This window comes from Stegostoma tigrinum, chromosome 11 (assembly GCF_030684315.1).
Source record: "Stegostoma tigrinum isolate sSteTig4 chromosome 11, sSteTig4.hap1, whole genome shotgun sequence".
In the NCBI taxonomy this organism is placed as follows: Eukaryota; Metazoa; Chordata; class Chondrichthyes; order Orectolobiformes; family Stegostomatidae; genus Stegostoma; species Stegostoma tigrinum.
Genome location: NC_081364.1, coordinates 49,228,447 through 49,256,036, shown reverse-complemented (window position 1 = coordinate 49,256,036; position 27,590 = coordinate 49,228,447). Strand labels below are relative to the sequence as shown.

Sequence of the window (27,590 nt, the reverse complement as noted above, 5' to 3'; positions counted from 1 at the left end):
AATACTGTTTCCAATTTACTACAAATTGTTTGGATACAGAAATCAAATATACTTTTGGGCAAAAGTGGTTGAATTTTCAGTGAATTTCAGACCAGGGGAGATTTTTCAGAAATTACAGAATCAGTAGCACAATTTAAGGTGGATTCAACGATGGCAATGGAATTCAGTCAAGTGCATTGTAAATGAAGGACAAAAAGGCAACAATGGTGTTGAAATCACACTCCCATCAAGCAGGCTCCTTAAGCAAATCTTGACTTCCATTAATTGGCCTCTGTAATATTCGTAACATCAACATTTTTAAAAATGTGCATCTCCAAGGAGATCTATTGTCAGGTGTCATCAAGTAGTAACTGGTGCTTCTGAGGCTTTATAAAGCTCTAGTTAGGCCCCATTTAGAACACTGTGTCCAATTTTGGGCCCCAAACCTCAGGAAGGACATACTGGCACTGGAGCGTGTCCAGCGGAGATTCACATGGATGATCCCTGGTATGGTAGGTTTAACGTATGATGAACGGCTAAGGATCCTGGGATTGTACTCATTAGAGTTTAGAAGGTTGAGGGGAGATCTAATAGAAACTTACAAGATAATGTATGGTTTAGAAGGGGCGGACGTTAGGAAGTTGTTTCCATTAGGCGGGGAGACTAGGACCTGTGGGCACAGCCTTAATATTAGACGGGGTAAATTTAAAACTGAAATGAGGCGACATTTCTTCAGCCAGAGATTGGTGGGCTTGTGGAATTCATTGCCACAGAGTGCAGTGGACGCCGGGACGTTGGATGCCTTCAAGGCAGAGATCGACAAATTCTTGATCTCAGAAGGAATCAAGGGCTGCCGGGAGAGTGCAGGGAAGTGGAGTTGAAATGCCCATCAGCCATGATTTAAATGGTGGAGTGGACTTGATGGGCTGAATGGCCTTACTTGCACTCCTATGTCTTATGGTCTTATGGTGGATCTTCATAGACAGTTGAATGAGACAATCTACACATTACTGAACATCCCTTCTGGCCGTACAATGCCAAAATCCATGGTATAAGCAAGTCACACCAACTATCTCATCTTCCCAAACTGGAGGAATTGTCCTTACTTCATGCTGCTTGTTGCAAGCCAATATCTAGGTGCAAGTGCATCACAAAAGAATCTCCAGTTTTCATGGTAGAAGACACAAACAGCATTCCAAAAGTACTATATAATCAAGGATTAAAAGAAGTAACAGGAAGTAAATACAATACCTACCAGAGAAAATGCTGTGCAAAGATTAATGGGGCTAAAGGCTAATAATTTCCCCGGACCTGATCGTAGGATTTTAAAGAAAATAGCTGGCGGTACAGTATATTAACATGGGTAGAGGACTGAGTGAGTAGTAGAGGCAGAGATTTGAGACAAGGGGCATTTTCAGGATGGCAAGTAGCACAGAGGTTAGCGCTGGGGCCTCAACTATTTACAATATATACAATTGCCTTGGGCAAGAGAAGGGAATGTACTGTAACCAAGTTTGTGGTGCCACAAGAATAGATGGCATGGCAGGTAGTGAGGACACAGTGGAATATAGACAGGACAAGTGAGTGGGCAAAACTTTGTGGATGAAATTTAACATGGGAAAATGTGAGGTAATGCACTCTGGCAGAAAGAACAGAGAAACTGAATACTAAAAAAGAAATGGAGAATAAAAATAGGGAAATTTTGCTAAAATTATACATTAGTCAGACCACACCTAGAATACTATGAACTGTTTGGGTCCTCTTAACTAATAGAAGATATACTGGCATTGGAAACAATCCAGAGATGGTTCACTAGGTTGATCCAGGGTGTGGAGATACTTTCTCTGAGGTAGAGTAGGTTTGGTGTATATTCATTAGAGTGTAGAAGAACGAGAGGTGAACTTATTGAAACATAAATGATTCTTGGGGAGCCTCACGGGGTAGATGCTGAGAGGTTCTGTCCTCCTTGGAGTCTAAAACAAGAGGCATCATGTCATTGTAAGGAGTCACTCGTTGAAGGCAAAGATGACATGGAATTTCCTCACTCACAGGGGACTAAATCAGTGTTATTTTTTACTGCTGTGGACTGTTGGTGCTGGGTCAATAAGTACATTCAAGGCTGAGACAGGCAGATTTTTAATCAGAAATAGAATCAAAGTTTATAAGGAAAATACAGTTCTAGATTATCAGATCAGTCGTGACCTCATTGATTAGTGGTGCAGATTTGATGGGCAGAGCAACCTACTTCTGCTCCTATGTTTTATGATTTTATGGTCAATTTCAATTTGAAACTGTCATGGGAAAGGAACATTTGACCTCCTGCTTAGTTAAGTCACCCAGCCGACACATTTCTCACTCTGGAGGTTCCATAAAATTTCCCCATACAGTAACCACGCGCACACACAACAGCTTTAGGTTAATGATTTTAGCCTTCTTTACCTTTAAGACTAGACCCATGCTGATCACAAGGTTAGTGGGTTAACTGAAACAGGGAAACTGTCTCACTTTTAATTTTAAGAGACAGACAAATGAGCCAAAAAATGCTTGCAAAATACCTGAACAATTTGATCGCTGAGCTAATTATTCCAGCTCTGACAGAACTCTCCTCGAGAGGTACTCTTCAAAATTATGGATTCCTCTGGGAAATTTCCCAGTCAAACAGAATTCTGACATCCCTGCAAATATGAGGCAGAATCTCGTGCACTCCGCTGCTGCAGCTTTGACGGCAGGAGGGTGCAATTTAAGCATGTGGGAGTGTGGCAGATGGAAATCATGTCACCATTCTGTCATCAACTTTGCGAACTCAGTGACGGGTGTGTCCAGCCTTCCTCGCCCATTGCCAATTGATGCTCTTATGTGAGCAATTAATGCCCATTGGGGGACTAAGTTAACGGAAGTGAGTGTAAAGATGCAGTGGCAGATATTCCAGGAAACATTTCGTAAGATTCAACTGAGTTATTCCAGAGGGGCGGAAAGGTTCAAAGGAAAGATGCAACATCTGTGGCTAACTCTGGAAAATAAGCAGAGTTATAAAGTGAAAGATAAGACAAGCAATTTCATCAAGATTAATGGCAGGTCTGAAGATTGGACTAAATTAGAAATAAAGCAAAAAAAAGGAGAAATTTGAATATGATGGAAAGCTAGCTCGAAATATGAATGCAAGAATCAAGGGGAAGGTAGCAGTATTGCTAGATACTATCAATCCTGAGGCTCAGCTAATGTTCTGAGGAGCCAGGTTTGAATCCCATCATGGCACATGATGGAATTTGAATTCAAATAAAAGTATCTGGAATTAACAATCAACTGATGACCACGAAGCCTTTGTCAATTGTTGGAAAAAACCCATCTGGGTCAGGGAAGGAAATCTGCCATCCTCACCTGGTCTAATCTACATGTGACTCCAGACCCACAGTAATGTGGTTGAGAATCACCTGCTCTCTGAAATGTATCAAGTCAGTTGTGTCAACTGCTACAAAGTCTCAAAGAAATTAAACCGGTTGGATCACCTGGCATTGACCTAGGCATCATAAAATGGCAGAAGCAGTCCTGTTGACCCTACAAAATCCTCCTCACTAACATCTGGGGACTATGCCAAAATTGAGAGAGCTATCTCACAGACTGGTCAAGCAACAGCCTGACACAGTCATACTTATGGAATCATATCTGACAGAATGTCCCAAACAAACAATGTCACCTTTGGATGTGTCCTTTCCCACTGGCAGGACAGACCCACCAGAGGTGGCAGCACACTGGGACAGAGTCACAAGGGAGTTTCCCTGGGATTCCTCGACATTGACTCCAGACCTGAAGAAGTCTCTTGGCTTCACATTAAACATGGGCTAGGAAACTTCCTACTGATTCACATTGTCTTCCCTCAGCTGGTGAATCAGTATTCCTCGATGTTGACCAACACTTGACAGAAACATTGAGGGTGGCTACAGCTCAAAATGTACCCTCGGTAGGGGGTACGTTTCACTGTCCACCACCAGAAGTGCTCAAGTAGCAGCGAGCTTGGTACCATCATGTCCCCCACTGTCAACATCCTTGGGGTTACCACTGACCAGAAATTCAACTGGACTTGCCATATAAGCACAGTGATTACAAGAAGAGGTCAGAGACTAAGAATTCTGAGGCAAGTAACTCACCTTCTGACTCCCCAAATCTGTCTATGCTCTACAAGGCATGAATTAAGAGTATGATGGAATATACCCACTTTCCTACATAGGGGCAGCTCTAACAACACTCAAGAAGCATGACACAGTGGCTCAGTGGTTAACACTGCTGTCTCACAGTGCCAGAGACCTGGAATGGATTTCAGCTTGGCTGACTGTGCAAAATCTGCAGATATTTTCCCTGTGTCTGCATGGGTTTCCTCTAGGCGCTCCAGCCTCCTCCCACAATCCAAAATCCACAGGTTAGGTGGATTGGCTTATGGTGGATTGGTTAATGTGGGATTTGGAGATGGGGGTGTAGATGGGGGGGGGGTGGGGAGTGCGTGGGTCTCAGTGTGATGCTTTTAGGAGTGTCGGTGCAGACTGTGGGCTGAATGGCTATTTTCCGCACAATGGGGATTCTGCAATTCTGTTTTATGATTCTATGGAAAAAGCAGCACACTTGATGGGCACCACATCCACATGCATCCACTCTCTCCACCACTGACACTCAGTAGCAGTAGTGTGTACTATCCACAAGATGTACTGCAGAAAAGACAATTAGACAGCACCTCCCAAACCCACAACCACTTCCATCTAGAAGAATAATGGCAGCTGATACAAGGAGACATCACCACTCGCAAGTTTTCTCCAAGTCCCTCAACATACTGACTTGGAAATATATATCATCATTCCTTCACCGTGACTGAGTAAAAATCCTGGAATTTCTCCTAAGGGTACTTTGGGTCAACCCGCAGCAGGTGGACTGCAGTGGTTCAAGAAGGCAGCTGCTACCACCTTCTCAAGGGCAACTAGTGATGAACAATAAGTGCTGGCCAGACAGCAATGTCCACATCCCACAAGTGAATGAAAAAAGATTAACAGTTTCTAAAGGTAATAAAAAGTGAAAAGTATACTGAAGTAGGCACTGGTTCTCTGAAGAGCAAGTATGGGGAAATAATGTCTGGTCTTTACTTCTTGGGATACAATCAACTTCCCAGGAATACATGTATATAAAGGGTAGATAGGGAAGGAGGAATGTAAACAAACATAATCTTTAGCAAACTGTACTAAAGGAATTATTAGAACTAAAAGAATACGATGGTCTTGATGGACCTCATCCATGGGACCTAAATTAAGTGGCTACTGAGATGGTAGATGTAATTTTGCCAAAATTCCCTCGATCCTGCAAAGGTCTCATCAGTTTGTAAAATATGAATGACACTGCCCAACTGAGTAATTTATTAGTGTTCTTTGAGGAAGAACAAGCAACAGAGATAAAGGAGAATCTGCAGATGTGGGGCATTTGGATTTCCACATTGTATTTGACAAGGTGCCACATCAAAGGTTAGTTAACAAAGCAAGAGCTATAGGATGTAAAACATGAGCACGGATAGAGGGTTGGTTAATTAAAGGAGTAAGAGTATCAGCATTAATGACTGATTTTAAGATTGTTAAATATGATGAGTGAAGCACCACAGGATCACCATTCATGAAGGGACCAAATGTGTGGTTGCTGAATTGCAGATGACACAAGATAGGTCTAAAGGTTAGTTGCATAAATGACCAAAGAAGTCTTCAAAGAGATATGGATAGGTTAAGTCAGTGAGCAAGAAGTTGGCAGATGGAGTATCATGTGCGAAATGTGAACGTCCACTTTGGCAGGAAAAATGGACAGAACTCTGAGTACAGAAGGTCTGTGTGCTCTGGTACATGAATTACAAAATGTTAGGATGCAAGTACAGCAAGTAATAGGGAAACCAGATTGAAGGTTGCTGATTACAGCAACAGGCTTGGAATATTCAAATCAGCATATTTTGCTACAGTTGCAATTATTGTTGTTGAGACTGTGACTAAAGTATAGTGGTAGCAAGAACTGCAGATGCTAAAGTCAGAGTCAATGCAGTGTGTAGCTGGAGGTACACAGGTCAGGCAGCAATAGAGGAGCAGGAAAGCCTGATGAAGGGTACTGATCCAAAACATCGACTTTCCTGCTCCTCCAATGTTGCCTGACCCGCTGTGTTCCTCCAGCTGCCCACTGTATTGACTAAAGTATGTAGTATTGTTTTGGTCTCCTTATTTAAGGAAGGATAAAATTGCATCAGAAATTGTTCAGAGAATGGTCACTCAACTGATTACTTGAAAAATTAGATAGGCTAACCCTGTTTCCATTGAAGTTTAGAAGAATGAGTTATTTAAGCATGTAAGATCTTAGTGGACTTAATAGAGTAGATGCTGAAAGGATGCAACCCCTTGTGAGGAAGACTCGAAATGGGAATCACAGTTTTTGAAGAAGAAGTTTCCCATTTAAGATGGTGATGAGAATAATTTTTTTTCCTCTCACAAAGTCATGCATCCATGGAATTCTTTTCTCCAGTCAGTAATGGAGGCAGGGCCATTACATATTTTTAAGATATAGGCTATAGATTCAAGACTGACAAGGAACTCAAAGGGTAGCAGTGGCAGGCAGTGAATTCATGTTGAAATCACAACCAGATCAACCATAACCTTATGAACAGCGGGGCATGGCTGACGGCCTACTTCATATGTTCAGACAAAACTGTGCTGTAAATTTTGACATTTGGACTCCCATGAAAATCAATTCCATCTATTCCCATAGAATGCTACAATATTATAGCCTATGAACAGCAAGCCTATTTCAAAATGTTTAATTCAATTAAAACGCAGACAAAAACTATTGATCGCATCCTTGCACAATACATAATCCACCACTTTCTCGTTACTGCAGCCTGTTATTTCTTAAGTGCGTTCAAAGTCCTGGTTTCAAACCACCTTCCTGAAAATGCACACGAGATGTCGATGGCTTCTTTTGTTAACACTTGATCACCAGGAAAAATAATTACCTTGCTATTTCATTATAAAGGGAGAATTTCAATTGGGTTTGAACATAATCCTTACTGCCTCACTAGGATCATGACACCATTTATGCCATATTAGATTAAAGCCTCAATGAAGGAAGCTCCCCACAGCATCCATTAAACACATACTGTACTAGTTTACTGCACCAAATTTTCACATTCGATGTTGTGACCAGAAAAGTAGGGCATAGTAGTAAATAACATTTCCACAAGAGGGCAATTTTAGCAGATTTAGATTGATTTATTTGTCACATACTAAGAATAGGAATACATGAGTACAATGAAAAGTGCACAAAGTGACCAAGCCACTTGGTGACAAAAACTAGAATTAAAAGATTTTAATAGGGCCAAAAGGTAAGCAAGAAAAAAAAAAGTCCAGATCCCAGAGTCCCAAGTCCCATCTCCACAATGACCCAGGAAGCTGCCTCACCAGCAGTGAGACTGTGAGACATTCTTGGTCATCCATGAGATGGGAGGAAAGTGGAGCATCTACTATCACCATCTGTATATCGAGGCTACAGTATATTTTCTACCTCCTCTCTTGTTGTTAGTCCCCTAATCCTGGACCTCAATACATCCACTTGCTGCTGGGCCCTGATCCTGGATGTTGCTGCTTCGTCACTCGCTGCTGTATTTAATTCTGTTACGTACTAACACACTCCAAGTACTTTTGAACTGTTAAAATGGGACTAACTAATTTTACTACATAAACATGAACATACTGATGATAGGAATCATTGACAATTTAATATATCTTTTGGTTATAAATTGTTTCCCAATACAGTGAATCAGAGCTGCTTTAACAACTTCTCACGAGTTAAAGTGACATATTCCATGAACCTTAACTGACACTCGTTCTTGCATTCATAACATTTTGTTCAAAGAATCATTGTTGATTCCTATTTCGCGATTAACAGCACAAATCTCCAAAGATAATAATCTGCATTTTCAAAACAAAATACTGGCCCTAATCTCTCTGCATTTTCTCATGGTGATGCATCAAACTTTACTAATTGCCAGCCATTTGAAATCATGTCTGCACACAGCCAGTAAGTCTCCCTTCCAAGGGATATTAATCTCTTCTTTTTAGGTCACTTTGCCGATAATAGATATGAAATAAATCTCGGAAATGAATAGCAAATGCAAGGCAAATAAATCACCAGCTCCTGTCTAGACGCTGGGTCTCCTCCACATCACATCTCTCGTGTAGAGAATTAGTGGACACTGTGGTAAAATGTGCTTCTAATGGTGCCATTAAAAAATGATCTTGTTAGTATATAGCCAGTGATAAATAGAACACGTGTTTATCCTGTTACATGTCAAGTAGTCCACGAGAAATGTTAAAGGCTACTGTATTTTGTGGATAATCATTTGCCATGTTTGGGAAGATGTGACTGCTTGGCCCACTGAAATGACCTTGCTTGTGCCTATAGTATAACATTACTGGCACCAGTTGAATTAGGATCTGGAGCAGGAGTAATGTGCATTTGTGACAATTTGCATTTGCAATTTTAGGAGCTAGTAATCTTTGCCAACAGAAATATAAGTGCTACAGTTAGACATTTAGCAAAACAGTGGACAACATCATTTGGTTCCTACACATAAACTCATAACCTGCCAGAACAAGTTAAGTTTCAAGATTACAAATTTATATTTTTTAATCTTCTGAATAGTTTCCAACTCATTTTCTCTCACTTTTCCCTGTAGTCTGTTTATCACTCATGATTTTAGTTTATTGGATGTTGTAGATTGGTGACCTCTTTATAACTCTAATCAACCAAGCAACCAGAAATTAGTTACTAATAGTCCCAATTAACAACTATTCACCCTCCCGGCCTGATCGTTATCAACTGTCTGTCCAACTGCTCTTCTGTCTCTTTAGACTCTAACCTATCATTTACTCCTTACCCCATCCTCCTCCCCTTTCACTGCGTTTAAACAGATGTTTCTTTTTTCCCAGCCACCAGCAGTTCTGAGGAAGAGTGACAAGATCTGAAATGTTAACTCTTTTTTCCTTCACAGATGCTGCCAGACCTGCTGAGCTTTTCCAGCAACTTTGTTTTTGTTCCTGATTCACAGCAGCTGCAGTTCTTTTGGTTTTTATTTAGTATTTAACTCACTGTCACATCTCTTCTTGGCATGCCCACCTTGAAGAAGTTGTGCTCCTCTCTCCGACGGGATTTCCGTTCCAATCTCTCTTCTTGCCCACTGACTTGAATTTCACTGTCACTCCTGGTGTTTGACCAGCTCTTTGCTAAAACTCGTTTCCACAGCCAAATCACAGTCCTCAGTGACTGCCTCCGGCTCAGAATCACTCCACATGGATTCCAACTGAAGTTTCATCCCTCGTGTTTCAAATCTTCCCAGGATCACAGATATCTCCGTGATGCTCAATGTTCCGCAGACAGCTGCTCTCACCACATCCTGAGACCCACGCTCTGTGCCATGTGGTGTCACATGCGCACACTCGAACTTTCTCTCCAACAGCATCGCAACACACTGGGTCAGGGCTGCACCACTCCGCAGCTCCACTTCATCCTCTGGCTCATTCGTTGTGCTAACAAGAAACTTTCTTGTTTCCTTTCAGGCATCGAAGCCCACTAGATGCAACAACTCAGAAATACACATGGCTCTCTGGAACCTTCTTCACCTTTCTGCTGACTACATCCCCTCCCCCAACCCCACCGCCTGTCAGGTATTCACCATCCCTCCTAATCTTCTGCTTTCTGATGTTGAACGTTCTGGATTCAGCAAAGGCCTCAGCTTTATTCCTCTGCGTCCCTACCTTAACGAATTTCAGGCACGACATGACGTCGAACTCCTCTTCTGCCATCATCGCCTCCGTGCTCATTTTCTTTGGACACGAGTCCTCTCCCTGGCCCACAATCCCTTTGCCCAGTTCCAACACACTCCCCTCCACCTGGACCCCTCCCTCTGGCCTTTTACCTGCACTCAATTGGTTTATTGGGAACTGTTGATGTGATATCAGTCGCCTCAATTTCTCTAACCCCCTCACAAAATCCAACCTATCTCCCTCCGAACTGACCACACTCCATGCATGCAGATTTAATCATGACTTTGTTATTAAGCCTGCCGATAAGGGTGGTGCTGTTGTAGTCTGGCATACTGACCTCTACATTGCAAAGCTGAGTGCCAGTTCTCAGATCCCTCCTCCTATCTTCCCCAGACCACGACCCCACCGTGACACATCAAGCCATTGTATCTACCACGGTAACTGATCTCATCTCATCAGACGATCTCCCACTGCTGCATCCAAGCTGATAGTCCCCCAGACGCACACAGCTCGCTTCTACCTCCTGCCAAAAATCCACAAACAGGGCTGTCCAGGCAGACCCATTGTTTCAGCCTGCTCCTGCCCCACAGAACTCATCTCTTCCTACCTTGACACACTTTTCTCTCTCCGGGTCCAATCCCTGTCCATGTACACCCATGATTCCTCTGACATCTGACACAAAACTTCCAGTCTGCCAGTTTCAGCCACCTCCGCTTTACCATGGATGTGCAATCCCTTTACACATCCATTCCCCACCAGGAGGGTCTTGGGGCTCTCCAGTTGTTCCTGAACCATCCACTCTCACCACCACCTTCCTTTGCTTGGCCAAGCTCGTCCTCCCCCTCAACAACCTCTTTTTTAAGTCCTGGGGTGGCCATAGGTACCTGCATGGGCGCCAGTTACGCCCGTCTCTTCATTGGGTATGTGGCACATTCCTTGTTCCAGTTCTATTCCAGCTCCCACCCACAACTCTTTCTCCGAGACATCGATGATATCATTGGTGCTGCTTCCCTCTCATGTCTAGAATTGGAAAACTTCATCAATTTTGCCCCAATTTCCACCCTGCCCTCACCTTCACCTGGTCTGTCTCTGACCCCTCCTTTCGCTTCCTTTACATTTCTGGGGATAGACTGGCCACTATATCCACTATTAAACCCACTGACTCCCACAGCTACCTGGACTATACATTCTCACACTCCACTTCCTGTAAAGACTCCATCCTATTCTCTCACTTCCTCCGTCTCCATCATATATGTTCATGAGGCCAAATTCGACAAGGGAGCCTCCGACATGTCCACCTTCTTCCCCAACCAAGGACTCTGCAACTCCGTTGTCAACAGGGCCCTCAACCAGGTTCGACCCATCTCCCATACTTCTGCCCTCACCCCTTTTCTTCCCTCCCACAACAGCGATAGGGTTCCCCTTATCCTCACCTACCATCCCACTAGATTCACATCCAGAAGATCATCAGATGCCATTTCTGCCACCTCCAGCAAGATGCCAACATCAGACACATATTCCCCTCCCCTCCCTTGTTAGCCTTCCACAGGGACCGTTCCCTCAGGGACCCTGGTCCACACTTTCTTCATCACCAACACAGCCCCACAGCACCATCCCCTGTAACTGGCGAAGGTGCAACACCTGTCTATTTACCTACTCCCTCCCCAGTATCCAAGGGCCCAAATATACTTTCCAGGTAAAGCAACACCTCACCTGCACTTCCCAGAATCTAGTCTACTGTATTTGCTGCTCACAACGTGGTCTCCTCTACACTCGGGAAACAAAGTGTAGACAAGGTGATCACTTTGCAGAACATCTACGTTCTGCTCGCAAAAAAGACCCTGAGCTACCTGTTGCTTGCCACTTTATTGCACTACCTTGTTTCCTGGCAAATATCTCGGTCTCTGGCTTGCTGCAGTGTTCCAGCTCAATACAAGCTGGAAGAACAGCTCAATTTCCGCTTGGGAGCCCTGCAGCCCTCCAGACTCATTACAAAGGTCAATAATTTTAGGGCCTAACCTCTCTCATGTCCCGGCCCCCTACCCCATACACCAGGCCTTGTTATCACACAGCCTGCCATTATACACCTCGTGTCGTTAATCGCTAATAATCCCCATTAACAACTATTCATCCTCCAAGCCAAGTGGTTATCAACTCTTTGTCTATCCAACTGCTCTTCTCTCTCTTTGGGATCTATCCTATCGTTTACTCCCTAACACATCCCCCTCCTTTTTTCTGAGTATAAACTGACGTTTTCCCAACCGTCATCAGTTCTGAGGAAGGGCCTCCGGACCCAAAACGTTAACTGTCTTTTTCCTTCACAGATGCTGCCAGATCTGCTGAGCTTTTCCAGCAACTTTGATTTTGTTCCTGATTCACAGCATCTACAGTTCTTCCGGTTTTATGAAATATTTTCTAATAAGTAAAAAAAACTGTTTTGCTTCCATCTGTTGGTACTACTGGACAATCTGATCCCAGAAGGAAAGCTGGCCTGAGACATCATAACTTTAATTATTTTTAGTTAATTAACATGGTAGATTATCACAAACATTTTCACACAAGGCTCCAAATGTTCTTTAAAAACAAAGCGTATATTTATAATGCAAATAGTAGAAAAAAGCAAAAAGCAATTGAGAAGTCAGTTAAGAATGACCTTATGGCAAAGCCAGGTTTTAACTTACTTCCTAACTGTATTCTTTATAGACACTCAAGTTGAGAAATATCCTCCAGTCTCAAGATTTTCTTGTGTTGGAGGTTATCATTGCCTGGCACTTGTGTGGCATGAATGTTACTTGTCTCTTGTCAGCCCAAGGCTGGATATTGTCTGGATGTTGCTACCTTTGGTCATGGACACTTTACCTGAGGAGTTGCAATGGTGCTGAACATTGCACAATCATCAGTAAACCTCCCCACTTCTGACCTTAAGATGGAGGGAAAATCATTGATGGATCAGTTGAAGATGGCTGGGCCTCGGACACTATGCCGAGGCTCTCCTGCAGAAATATGCTGCTGCAGCTGAGATGACTGACTTCCGATAGCCACAACCATTTTCCTTTGTGTCAGGTGCAATTCTAGCAGTGAGCACTCTGATCAATACTGTCATGGACAGATGCACTGCAGTCAGCAGACTGTTAAGGATGAGATCGAGATCAAGTATTTTTTCCCCCTCTTGTTGGTTCCCTCACCACCAGCTCCAGACCCTGTCCAGCAGCTATGCCCTTGAGGACTCAAACAGCTTTGTCAGTAGTAGTGCTACCGAGATACTCTTGGTGCTGGGCAATGAAGCCCCCCACCAAGAGTACATTCTGCACACTATCACCGCTTCCATCCAGCTGTATTCAACATTCAAGAGTATTGATTTATCAGCATAGGGATACGGCAGTATGTGATAAGTTGCAGGAGGATTCCTTGGTCATAAGTGACCTGATGCAATGAGACTTCACTGTGTCTAGAGTCAATATTGAGGATTTCAACACAGCTCCTTCCTGACTGTACACCACTGTGCCACGACTCTACTCAGTCTGTTTGGCTGGTGGGACAGGGCATATCCAGGATAGCAACTGCGTTGTCTGTGACGTTGTAAGCTATGATTCCGTGAGTATGACTAGGTGAGGCTTTTGCCTGTTGGGTCGGTTTCCTGAATTTTGGCTTTAGCTCCCTGATGTTAGGAAGGAGGGCTTTACAGAGACAACAGGGCTGTGTTTTCCATTGCTGTTTCTAGTGCCTAAATTGATGCCCACTATTCTGTCCAGTTTCATACCTTTGCTGAGATATTTTAGCTGTTTGATACACCAGAATGGCTTGCTACGTCATTTCAGAGGGCAGTTATGAGGCACTACTGCATGTCTGGAGTCACATGTAGACCAAACCAGGTAAAGAAGGCAGTTAGCCCTCTCTGAAGAACATAGGTAAACCAGACAGATTTTGAACAACCATTGACAATGGTCATTATTGGGCTTTCTTTTAATTTCATATTTTATATAAATTCAAATTCTACCATCTGCCATATCCAGTTTTGAACCCAGTTTCCAGAACATTACCTGTGTCTGTAGATTGGTAATCCGCAGCAATATCATTATGACATTGTCTCCCTTATCGAAACCTTGGTGGTTATTAATTACCAGAAACTGAACAGGACTTGCCATACAGATACAGTGGCTGAGAGAGCAGGTCAGAGGTGAGGAACCCTGCAATGAGAAACTTGCCTCCTGACTATCCACATGGCACAAGTCAGGAATGCAATGGATTCCTCACTGGCCTGGATGATACAGCTCCAACATAAGTCAAGTAGCTAACACTATCTAGGACAAAGCAGCCCGATTTATTGGCACCAAGTCTTCAAACATCCACTCCATTTATCACTAGCGTCTAGTAGCAGCAACTCCCCACCACCTTGTCAGAGGAAATCAACATGGGCGATAATTACTGGCCCAGCTGGTGACTCTCAGTGAAAACGTTGAAGTTTCTACTCCTTCCAGTCTTTATACTCTGTACTGTGCAGTCAATTTTATAGAGCATAGAATATAGAACAGTACAGCACAATACAGGCCCTTCAGCCCATGATCTTCTGCCAAACCTTTACCCTAAACCTAAGGTCTATCTACCCTTCACACCTACCTTATACTATCATCCATTTGCCAACCTAACGGCCGCTTAAATGTCTCTAATGAGGCCAACTCCACTACCCTCTTCAGTAATACATTCCACGCCCTGACCACTCTCTCAGTAAAGAACCTACCTCTGACGTCTCCCTTGTATCTACCTCCACTTACTTTAAAACTAATGCCACCTAGTAATAGCTATCTCCGCCCTAGGAAAACGTCTCTTGCTGTCCATAAAACCATACGACATAGTAGTGGAAGTAAGGCCATTCAGCCCATCAAATCCACTCCGCCATTTAATCATGGCTGATGGGCATTTCAAATCCACTTCCCCACACTCTCCCCGTAGCTCCTTGATTCATTGTGAGATCAAGAATTTATCCATCTCCGCCTTGAACACATTTAACGTCCCGGCCTCCACTGGGCTCCGTGGCAATGAATTCCACAAGCCCACCACTCTCTGGCTGAAGAAATGTCTCCTCATTTCCATTTTAAATTTAGCCCCTCTAATTCTAAGGCTGTGCCCACGAGTTCTAGTCTCCCTGCCTAACGGAAACAACTTCCCAGCGTCCACCCTTTCTAAGCCATGCATTATCTTGAAAGTTTCTATTAAATCTCCCCTCAACCTTCTAAGCTCTAATGAATACAATCCCAGGATCCTTGGTTCATCGTACGCTAAACCTACCATTCCAGGGATCATCCAAGTGAATCTCCGCTGGACACGCTCCAGCGCCGGTATGTCCTTCCTGAGGTGCGGGGTCCAAAATTGGACCCAGTATTCTAAATGGGGCCTAGCTAGAGCTTTATAAAGAAGCACATCACTGCTTTTATATTCCAACCCTCTTGAGATATCTCCACTCTATCTATACCTCTGATTACTTTGTACACCTCTATCAAGTCAAAATGTTTATGGTTCTGTTCTGAGTCTGCAGGCACAAACCTTCCACAATTCTCAAGTCCACCATTTTCTCACTTCAAATTCCAGCAAGTTAAAGACTTCTATATTAGCTCTCTTGTCTAAGAAGTCCCATGGACTAGAAAATGCTTCTGAGGTGACGAGTATCTTTGATTTGAATTCAAAAAGCATTGGTTCCTTGTTAGGAAAAACTTTTCTATCTCTTGAAATAAACCATTGATTCATCTGAACTGAACTGAAAAACGTGACTTTCCTGCAAGGAAGTCAAAACAAGCTAACTACTTTAATAAAAACCAAAAGGAGTGCAAATGCTGTAAATCAGAAACAAAAAGAGAAATTTCTGGAAAAGCTCAGCAGGTCCGGCAGCATCTGTGGAGAGAAATCAGAGTTAACTTTTTGGGTCAAGTGACTAATGGACTGGGGACTGTGCAATTAATGGACAGCTCCCATGACCTTACCCAAACCTCCACTAATCAGGCCCTGTTATCCCATAGTCTGCTATCATACAACCCATTGTTAGCTTCCAACAGTCCCCGTTAATAGTTATTCACCCTCCTAGTGTGATAGTTATCCACTCCTTTGTCTGTCCAAGTGTTCTTCTCTCTCTTTGGACTCTATTCCCACCAATCATTTACTCCTTACCCTGTTTTCCAACCCGACCTTCTGTATAAATACTGGTATTCTCCTAGCTACCATCAGTTCCAGTGAAGGACCACTCAACCTGAAACACTAATTCTGATTTCTTTCCACAGGTGCTGCAAGACCCGCTGAGCTTTTCCAGCAATTTCTGTAATTCTTACTAACTACCTTAATGTTTGCCCTGCCTACCATGAACCCAGAAGAAAAACATGTTATCTGTTGGCATCACAGCGATCTGCTAGGTTCTTGACTGAAGTCATATGTCTTTTGTAGAACTGAAACATTTATGTCACTGTTTTAAATTGATCTTTTCAAAAAAAGACTTCACAAAGACCCCATCTATCTCTATTTTAACATCTGAATTCCGATGTATTATACATAGCACATTTTGCACTGCAAATTTACTGACTGTCCAGAAATCTGTCATTGAGGCTCAAGTGTCTTATTACTGAAACTATCAAAAGGCCATAAATAACATCTTTGCCAGGGCAGTCAGTTTCTGATTTGTCTTCTACTCCCATTCCTTTGTTTATTAATCAATTTCAATGACATGTCCAATGTATACGCGTGTGGTACCATTTTGTTAAACACTAAACACTTAGAGGGGAGGTGATGGCCTAGTGGAATTATGGCTGGACTGTTCATCCAGAGACTCAGATAACAGGTCTGAATCCTGCCATGGCAGATGTTGGAATTTGAATTCAATAAAATGTCTGGAATTAAGAATCTAATGATGACTGTGAATCTGTTATCAATTGTCGGAAAAAACCCATCTGATTCACTAATGTCCTTTAGGGAAGGAAACTGCCATCCTTACCTGGTCTGGCCTACACGTGATTCCTACACATTCCACAGCAATGTGGTTGACTCTGAACTGCCCTCTGGACAATTAGGAATGGGCAACAAATTTGCTTAGCCAGCCCTCATGCTGTCAATGAACTAAAAAAAAACTAAAGGGGCTAGTAGTGCAATGGAAAGCCCATGTGCTAAAACTATGGGCCAAATCTTGCAGGGCATGACCAATGTGGGCTATGACAAGATGTATGGCAGAAATGAGTGAGTTATTCAGCAAGGTGCATCTTGACAAGAAGATTATCTCGCACCATCTTTAGTACTTTTCACAAATAGCACAGCAGGATTCTCACTGGGCACTGGCAAATTGCTATTTCACGATGATTAATCCTTGTTAAAGTCTCTCCTGCACTCCAATTCCCCACGTTAAAATTTTGGTTGTGACATTACCAAACACAACCAAAGAAGTAGGCATCAGGAAAACTTAGCTCACTACTTGCTTGAAATGATTATCACATTGGGGGCAGGGTGTCACCATCTTACGGAATGTCCGTGGGCACAGGCATCCAACGCACAAGCTTCTATGAAATCTGATGGCCCACTTCTGATCCATTTATGGCAATCTTCTGCACTTCAGTGCTGGCCCAGCAGTTATCATCGCAATGCTGCAGCAAGGACATTGTATACTCACAGCATGTGTAGCTGATGGATTGGACCAGGCTGTGTCTCTGGGCTCTTTACTCACTGTCTTGCACTGCCTGCCTTTTTATATTTTGCATCATTACCCAGAGATAACAGCAACATAGCCTTGTTGTGCCATTATGCGAAGATATAAAGCCTGGAAGTTTGTCACAGTTGTCAGCAGATTTCATTCAAGTCGAGGGGGATAGCATTCAAACAAGGGATCCTGGTGCAGTAACTCAGGGACAGCCTTCAACACGGGGCAGCATGTACAGGATCCTCTCATCATAAGGGATGAAGAGCCAAATAAGGGGCATATACTGCATTGACTCTTTTTACCTTTTTCCAGGAGTGAAGCAGTCTGCAATGAGAGAGAGGCAGCTGTTACTAAAATTGAACATGGGTGGTATAGCTGCTAGTGCAGGTGAAGGTGTCCTAAGTGACGGAGCGGGCAGCGCAGATGGTCCACATGGTTAGTGGTGTCAGGGTTTGGAGAGGGTGAGGGTAAGTAGGGAACATGTTGCAGGCAATAGTGAGAGTGACAGAGAGTGCCTGGGTGGGTGCTGATTAGAGTAGCAGACAGAGAGTGAATGTGAGGTTTCAGAGAGAAGGTAGTGGCACTTATGCGGGCAGATTGAAGATCATCTTCCTACTGTTCTGGGCATTCTTCCAGATTGAGATTGCTTTAACTCAGTTGATAACTTTGGACCAGGTTGGCATGTTCAGACATGGATTCCACTGCCAGACCTGGAGTAAGAGTAAGTCCTGTCTGTGCATCATCCTGTGCAGCAGGAGCACAAAGCATGGCACCTGCTATCCCCCATATAGGTTATGAGGTAAATGTCAAGAACTGTGCAGGGTTGTTCCAGACTTACAGAGCTTGTGCTGGTGCAAAATGGGCCAGTGCCAAGGATGCTGATCAATTCTTGCATTACCAGTGGGATTCCAGGTACGGTGCATGGTAAAGTGGGGTAGCAATCAGACATGATACACATTATAAGGGATAGGAATGATAACAAAATTAACGCAGAGAGTTTGGTAAGATTTGGTGAGAAAGCTGACTCGACCTGAAACTAAGAATAAATGCAACATGACGCGTACTTGGCTAAAAACTGTCAAGATTCAGCCCACTGTGTCATTTACCACGGGCTTGCTCCATGATATATGCGTGCACAGACATGAAAATTGCACAACCTTGTAGCAATAAAGGTGCAAAACGCCTGAACAGAACCACAACAATTTTGGAACAGGCACTTCAAGGGAAGCGTCCAAAAGCCTTCTATTTATTGCTGCGCGTCTCTACCCCTGCAGATGGCCATCCTTTGTAGCAGTGACTCCTTGAACAAAATGTTGAATAACCAATCTGGCAATTTGGCATTCTGCCACAAAATTTTTTTTTTAAGCAAAGGAAAAAATACAATTTTACCAGAAACCAGTAATCCTGTAATAGCTGCTAGTGTTTGCTAAACCAACTGCCAACCTCAATGCTTCCCTAGTACGCCATACGTTAGACACTGAGAATGCCATCTCCACCAATTTACAGCTCTGCTGATGCAGCTAACACTTGCTGAGCAATGGTGCAAGCAACATTCTGCCAGAATCTTATTATCCTTACTTAAATACAAAACTTGTCACTCTAAGTGACATTTTGTGAATGGCAAAATGCAATGAGAAGTCTGTCAGAGCTCATTTGGCAAATACCAAGAGTTGTGTTACTATATTGCAGAAGTGGTTTAGACCAACATAAAGTGGGAGACAAACCAAGGATGAGATTTGTTGGCAAATTAGAAAGCAATAATCCTTCACTTATGTTCCTGGGCTCCTCAACTAACTTAAAATAGACTCAGACTAAATACCCATTTGTGGTCAAAGTGTGTAAGAGTTCCCTGCACACATGCTGGACTGTTCCCTTGTTCTTCTTTTAGAAGTATTTCTAGATGCATAATAAGCAAGTGACCTGAAGGTAGCGAATACTTGAGGAACAGAAAACATAATATAACAGGCTTCATGTTGAAACAGGGGAGAAGGGGAGAAGGGGAGCCTAAGGTAAAGGTGTTATAACGCCATGGGAAATAAGGAGGTGGGGCTGAAAAGCCAAAGTACAAAGCTGAAAACATCTTGTAAATTAGCCTTGAATCTGAAATGTTAACTCTGCTCATCTCTCCACAGATATTGCCAGCTGTAAGTCCTTCCAGCATTTTCTGCTTTATGTTATACTACATAGGATTTGACCAGCCTGGAGATAAGTAAACACAACTTTAAGTAGAGTGCAACTTGTTTGAAAGTTTGCAAAATACAATGTAGCACTGTTTTTCCTGTAAAACGAGTGTATGATACAAAAGTATAATGGGATGGTTTACTTTAAATTAAATTAACTTAAATAGATTCAGCAGTGGTCCGATAAATAGAAATTCCCTTGGGATTGATGTGACTTAAGTTAGTTTTTTTTCACATAACTAAACTGAAATATATGCATTTGATGGTGTCTTTATGGCAAAATCATGTATTTACTAAATTCAGTGAAATACTCAAGAGTGAAATATGTATAGTGGTGCAGTCTTCTAGACACAATTGCTTTTACCATTTCTTAGTAATTATAATTCCTGTTTCATATATTTGCTCAATTTGCCAAGCCAAACTCTTCTTATTAAATCCATTCAATTACACTCAGCCAAATCCCAGCACTTAATGGTCACTCTTTACATGGTCCCTAGCCATTCCTCAACTGGCTTCCCATTTGTACACATATCACAGTCTGTGAAATAAGTCTGCCATGACCCAGTTATTTATATACCCATTCAAATTCTGCTCACGTTCTGCTCACGGTGTCTATCATTTAATTGAATGAATGCTTCTTTGCAAATTCTTTCCTTTTCTCATCATAGGAACTAGATTGCTAATCATCTTGTTTCAGTTAAAATGCCCAGTATCATCGGACAAAAACCTTTAATCAGGTTCTTTGAAACAAATGGTGGATAAACATTGTCAGTCTCCTTATTGGGATCCATCAGATCTCCCAGTATCAAGGCCTAAACAGACCCAATAACATTTTCAAAAGTCTCAAAGTTCTGTCCTTAAAGGTTCAAGCAGATTTTACATTTTGGTAACTTTCACAGGGCTACTTGCTATTAGCTGCAAAGTCTTGCAGTTGATAAAGTGCTTCCATCATTAGAACGCCCAAAGATCAGCTTCTTAAAAGGGACCAAAATAATCTTAAGATTTACCAAATTAGTGGTTTGTTTGTACTGGAAGAGATCAGATTCAACAAAGTACATAAGTGCAAGTTAAATCACAGGGCACTCAGAGATGTTAGCACCATTTGTGGAGGAGAATCCTGTCTTGCATGATTTTACATTAACATCACCCAAGACGAAACAGAGCATGCACAAGTGCTTTGTGCTACATTACAGACCATTGACATTGCCACCTATCCACTGAAATTTTACTTTCAGTCCAGATAAGTCAAATATATTTAACATTACCTTTCTATAGTAACTTATGCTGTGATTAGGTTAAATATCAAACAGTTTGTTACAATGACTCCAAAAGCAAGAAATTACTCTGGTTTATAATGACATTTTGACAATTGCATTATCCATTGCTACATGGTTGCAGTGAAATGAAATAATTTGCAGTAACAGATCAAATTCTGCTTTCTGATTTGTCCTTCGTTTGGTTAGAATGAGCTAGTTGTTAATTGATAACGAGTTAACATAGGACGACTCCACAGCCACATGAAATGTTGGCCATGAAATCCTAGAATTTTAAATACTGAAACATTATTTCTACATGCTGATATATAGCACAATATCTAAAACTAATAATGTGATGCAGAGCAATACCAAAACTCTAAATATTTAAAATAAATGAATTGATTGTAGTATTTAGAAAAGACTTAAGAGATCAGATATGATAGACAACCAAATGTCATGTGCCCTACGTGGTAGTATTCCATTTAATTTATTTTAAATGATGTAATTTAAGGACAGCATACTCACCCACAGTGCTTCATATTCTGTGGTTTGTCCATTCGAACTGCCAATTTAATTTTCAGATCCTGATCAATGCTGTTTTTTGAAACAATCATTTTATGCAATTCAGCTGATTTTGGACTATTGGGTGTAGGATGTAAGACAACCTGGAAAAGAACACATTATCAATGGTATTTCACTGGCTAGTGCAGCCTAAATATTGAAAAAGACACTGGAGGTGTAAAATTAGTAATATTCAAGTTTGGCTAAACGTAAAAAGGCAGAGTTTGACCCCCACCCCCAAGAACTGAAAATGAAACACCCAAAGAGGAGCGCCTCGCCCTATAATCTATGAACAGAATGTGAAAAGTGGTGTAACTTGCTTTCCAGCAACTTCTAGTGCTCAAATAAGTCCCTGACACTCATTTTACAATCGACAAGTAACCATTTATTTATCTAACTCTAACAGCAAACAAGTTAACTAAGCTATTAGCAAACCGAATAAACCCCTTCTAACTACTAACTATTCCCGAAGAAAACAAGATTCTAATGGTATGCTGTTCCAATAAATACAAGTTCCACTTATATAAAGTAGAACAAAATAGACTTTAGTCTCTCGAAATTACAACCCAGTTACGTGCCTTCCAAAATGTTCTGTGCCTTTTCCATCAACTGTTCTGTCAGGAATATTAACTAGCTGTGCTACAGGTACCTTTGATTTAGATGGTGCTTTCTCTAAAACTTAGAGATAATTTTGAGCTGAGATATGTTAACTCTAGCAGATAGCAGTTAATTCTCCTGATTTTTCCGACTGCCCTTTCCTTTTCTACCCTTGATGACATATCAATTTCTTACAAGAGGATTGGTCCGATGTTGTCAAAACATTCAGACTGAAACTTAATTACTTCTTGGTATCTAAGAGCTTGATTCAAATTCACTGGCTAAATTCAAAACTTGTTGTCTTGATAACAAAACAAAAAAGCTGCTTGGCCTGCTAACGGGACAGCTTTTTGATATAAATGTTTCAATCTGAGTGCTTTTTGTGTACCTGCAAACCCAGAAACTGCTGCCCACAGACATTTGTTTTAAATCTTTAAGCATGGAAAAAACACAACCTTTTAAAATGACCACACAATGCCTTCCCCCTAGCATTTTACAAACACCAATATTTTACAAACACAAAATTCTAATGGCTTGTGTTCCAATCCACAAGTACTCTATCCAATTTTGCAACACTAAAGGTGTCACACTGACAAATAGTATGTCACTCTTCCTTGGTTTCTTAGAGCTGTACTGAAGCTGTGTGATGTGGTTAGTGTAGTTAAGAAATCAGAATAGTAGCCAAGCTGGGGCACTCATCAATAAAAATTAAGAGATGGAAGCATTTCAAAAACATGTAGTGACAATCAATTATTAGAATGCATGTGAAAGGAATTGTGGTAACCAGAGTAATTCTGTTCAATTTTATTTTCAAGATTTGGGCTCATTTATGTTCAATTGTTCCTCCATCATGACTCTTTCAGCCGCATGCTCAAGTCTGTAAATTAGGTTTCCACCACATACCAGTATCTCTCTACGTTGCTCTTGTGCTTCCGTTTGTAAATAAAATATCAGTTAATTCTGCCGCCATTTCCAGCAAACCAGTCATTAATAAACATTTAGGTGCGGTTTTTTTACTGGGCACCATATGTTCTAGCTGAACTGTTGTAGCTGTTACAGAAAACCTCATCTTACATGTGCAGTTACCTTCACTAGCATACCTTATGCTGCAACTTCACTTGTACAATTATCTAGAACTGACATTCCTACCCGAGGGTGAGACGTATTGGTGATATCACTATACTTGCAATCATGTTCACTACTCCATGCATATGCTCCATAAACAAACTTAAATTCAATTAAAGATAACAAAGTGTGAAGGTGGATGAACAAAGGAGGCCAAGCAGCATCTCAGGAGCGCAAAGGCTGATGTTTCGGGCCTAGACCCTCCAAGAGAGGGATTCACCAAATCTTGGATTCTCCAGCATCTGCAGTTCCCATTATTTCTGATTAAGTTCAACTTTTGGAGTTGAAGGTTAGTCTCAGTAATAGTAACCTGTAAATCATAGTCAATTGTCATTAAAACCCATCTGGTTCAGTAATATCTTTCATAAAAGTAACTCTGCCATCCTTATCTGGTACATATGACACTACAGTCATGTATTTGACTCTTAAGAGCCCTCTGAAGTGGTCAATAGTTACTCAAGTTCAAAGAGCATTGAGAAATGGGCACTGAATGCTGGGCATATCCCATGAAAGAACAAAGTTTTAAAAAACCTTTCTAATTTCACATGCTTGTCTATCACAGTTGTAACAGTCTGTGACAGACGCAGTTGGTCATTTGTCTACTGCTGATGTGACCATCTGTGTGTTGCTGGAACCTCTGTCTCTCTGCTCATCATTGCTATGTCCGTTTGGCCCTTCATCAGAATATCGCTTTGCCTGTTACTGGTTTGTCTGTCTATCCATTTTTAGAGTATTTGCCTGTTACAAATGTCCATTACTATTGATGTTGTCTGAATGCTATTGCTAATACTTTTGGAACCAAAATTCCAGACGTGAAGTGGAACAAATATCTATCCAGGCATGCCCAGAGTTAAAAGCAGAACTGAATGAAATTTCTGTCCCAATGAAGGCTATTTCAAATCCTAGCAAGGGAAGGAGGACGATGGATGGCAGAGAGGCGACAGTGAATCTCTGCCTGTTCTGTCCTGAACTCTATTAGAGATTTTGGGGTTGAGCTTCAATTTTCCCTTGGGCTATGCTGAGAAGTCTGTCTACTTTCTGTTCCTTTGGCCAGCAGGAGTTATGCTGCTGACAATAGGTGTACTTCTACACCAGACCCAGAAGTATTTTACAACAGCAGAAAATCAATTAGATTTTCAAATTCAAAGAGAAGGTTCTGATTTTAATCAGGCAAACTTTCAAAATTTTCTGGGTTACTTTGCCTAAGAAGGTTGTCTGTTTCTCCCTTTCTCTTTTCTAATTGGATATCTTTAAATGGTAGCTGGTTCAGCTAATGGGCATTGTCAACATGTACAACATTGTTTCAACACACTGCTCACCAACCTCCCATGTTCTATACTCTGTAAAGGTGTCATCATCCCAAACTCTGCTGACCATGGTCTGTTTGCATCAAGTCCCATTTCCCATTCACCCACCAACACAACAATTCACCAATGCTCTTTCAACAGCAACTTCTAAACTCATGAATGCCACAACCTTGATTGACAATGTAGATTTACGGCAACACTAGCAACTGCAAGTCCCCTTCCAAGTTTTCAGGAATAAAAGTAATGAACTTAGAGCATGGATCAGTACCTGGTGCTATGATGTTGTGGCCATAACAGAGACATGGGTTTCTCAGGGGCAGGAATGGTTGCTGGATGTTCCAGGGTTTAGAGCATTTAAAAAGAATAGGGAGGGGGGAAAAAGAGGAGGGGGTGTAGCACTACTAATCAGAGAGGGTATCACAGCTACAGAAGCTTCCATTGTCGAGGAAGATCTGCCTACCGAGTCAGTGTGGGTGAAAATTAGGAACAGCAAGGGAGTAGTCACCTCGTTAGGGGTTTACTACAGGCCCCCCCAATAGCAGCAGGGAGATTGAAGAAAGCATAGGTTGACATATTTTGGAAAAGTGTGGACAGAGTAGGGTTGTTGTAATGGGTGACTTTAACTTTCCTAATATTGATTGGAACCTCCTTTGAGCAGAAGATTTGAATGGAGCTGTTTTTGTAAGGTGTGGTCAGGAGGGTTTCCTAACTCAGTACGTTGTCAGGCCGACGAGGGGAGAGGCCATTCTAGACTTGGTGCTCGGAAACGAGCCGGGGCAGGTATCAGATCTTGTGGTGGGAGAGCATTTTGGTGATAGTGACCATAACTGCCTCACGTTCTATATAGCTACGGAGAAGGAGAGAATTAGGCAAAATGGGAGGATATTTAATTGGGGAAGAGGAAACCATGACGCGATTAGACATGAGTTAGGAAGCATGGACTGGGAGCAATTGTTCCATGGTAAGGGCACTATAGACATGTGGAGACTGTTTAAGGAACAGTTGTTGCGAGTGATGAGTAAATATGTCCCTCTGAGACAGGCAAGAAGGGGTTAGATAAAGGAACCTTGGATGACGAGAGCGGTGGAGCTTCTTGTGAAAAGGAAGAAGGTAACTTACATAAGGTGGAGGAAGCTAGGGTCAAGTTCAGCTAGAGAGGATTACACGCAGGCAAGGAAGGAGCTCAAAAATGGTCTGAGGAGAGCTAGGAGGGGGCACGAGAAAGGCTTGGCAGAACGAATTACGGAAAACACAAAGGCATTTTACACTTATGTGAGGAATAAGAGAATGGTCAAAGAAAGAGTAGGGCCGATCAGGGATAGCATAGGGAACTTGTGTGTGGAGTGTGAGGAGGTATGGGAAGCCCTAAATGAGTTTTTTGCTTCTGTCTTTACGAAAGAAACGAACTTTGTAGTGAATGAAACCTTTGAAGAGCAGGTGTGCATGCTGGAATGGATAGAGATAGAGGAAGCTGATGTGCTGAAAATTTTGTCAAACATTAAGATTGACAAGTCGCCAGGCCCGGACCAGATTTGTCCTCGGCTGCTTTGGGAAGCGAGAAATGCAATTGCTTTGCCACTTGCGAAGATCTTTGCATCCTCGCTCTCCACTGGAGTCGTCCCTGAGGACTGGACAGAGGCAAATGTAATTCCTCTCTTCAAGAAAGGAAATAGGGAAATCCCCGGCAATGACAGACCAGTAAGTCTCACGTCTGTCGTCTGCAACGTGTTAGAAAGGATTCTGAGGGATAGGACTTATGACCATCTGGAAGGGCATGGCTTGATCAAATGCAGTCAACACAGCTTTGTGAGGGGCAGGTCATGCCTCACAAACCTTATCGAGTTCTTTGAGGATGTAACTAGAAAAGTTGATGTCGAGCTGTGGATGTGGTGTATATGGACTTCAGTAAGGCATTTGATAAGGTTCCCCATGGTAGGCTCATTCAGAAGGTCAGGAGGAATGGGATACAGGGGAACCTAGCTGTCTGGATACAGAATTGGCTGGCCAACAGAAGGCAGCGAGTGGTAGTAGAAGGAAAATATTCTGCCTGGAAGTCAGTGGTGAGTGGTGTTCCACAGGGCTCTGTCCTTGGGCCTCTACTGTTTGTAATTTTTATTAATGACTTGGATGAGGGGATTGAAGGATGGGTCAGCAAGTTTGCAGACGACACAAAGGTCGGAGGTGTCGTTGACAGTATAGAGGGCTGTTGTAGGCTGCAGCGGGACATTGACAGGATGCAGAGATGGGCTGAGAGGTGGCAGATGGAGTTCAACCTGGATAAATGCGAGGTGATGCATTTTGGAAGGTTGAATTTGAAAGCTGAGTACAGGATTAAGGATAGGATTCTTGGCAGTGTGGAGGAACAGAGGGATCTTGGTGTGCAGATACATAGATCCCTTAAACTGGCCACCCAAGTGGACAGGGTTGTTAAGAAAGCATATGGTGTTTTGGCTTTCATTAACAGGGGGATTGAGTTTAAGAGTAGTGAGATCTTGTTGCAGCTCTATAAAACTGTGGTTAGACCGCGCTTGGAATACTGTGTCCAGTTCTGGTCGCCGTATTATAGGAAAGATGTGGATGCTTTGGAGAGGGTTCAGAGGAGGTTTACCAGGATGCTGCCTGGACTGGAGGGCTTATCTTATGAAGAGAGGTTGACTGAGCTCGGACTTTTTTCATTGGAGAAAAGGAGGAGGAGAGGGGACCTAATTGAGGTATACAAGATAATGAGAGGCATAGTTAGAGTTGATAGCCAGAGGCTATTTCCCAGGGCAGAAATGGCTAACACGAGGGGTCATATTTTTAAGCTGGTTGGAGGAAAAGTATAGAGGGGATGTCAGAGGCGGGTTCTTTACACAGAGAGTTGTGAGAGCATGGAATGCGCTGCCAGCAGCAGTTGTGGAAGCAAGGTCATTGGGGTCATTTAAGAGACTGCTGGACATGCATATGGTCACAGAAATTTGAGGGTGCATACATGAGGATCAATGGTCGGCACAACATTGTGGGCTGAACGGCCTGTTCTGTGCTGTACTGTTCTATGTTCTAAGTTACATATCAAATTGACTCACCATTCCTTCACTATTACTTAGACAAAATGA

General features: G+C 42.4%; 1 protein-coding gene across 10 annotated transcripts in view; it reads right to left on the bottom strand.

The window, feature by feature from the left end:
• The window catches only part of cadpsa (Ca2+-dependent activator protein for secretion a), a 491,603-nt gene that overhangs the window by 203,925 nt on the left and 260,088 nt on the right, over positions 1-27,590 (bottom strand). For all 10 annotated transcript variants that reach the window (XM_059649938.1, XM_059649939.1, XM_059649942.1 and 7 more), the window contains exon 8: positions 21,431-21,570. In XM_059649938.1, coding sequence (XP_059505921.1) covers positions 21,431-21,570 — 140 coding nt within the window. The remainder of the gene's footprint in view (positions 1-21,430; positions 21,571-27,590) is intronic.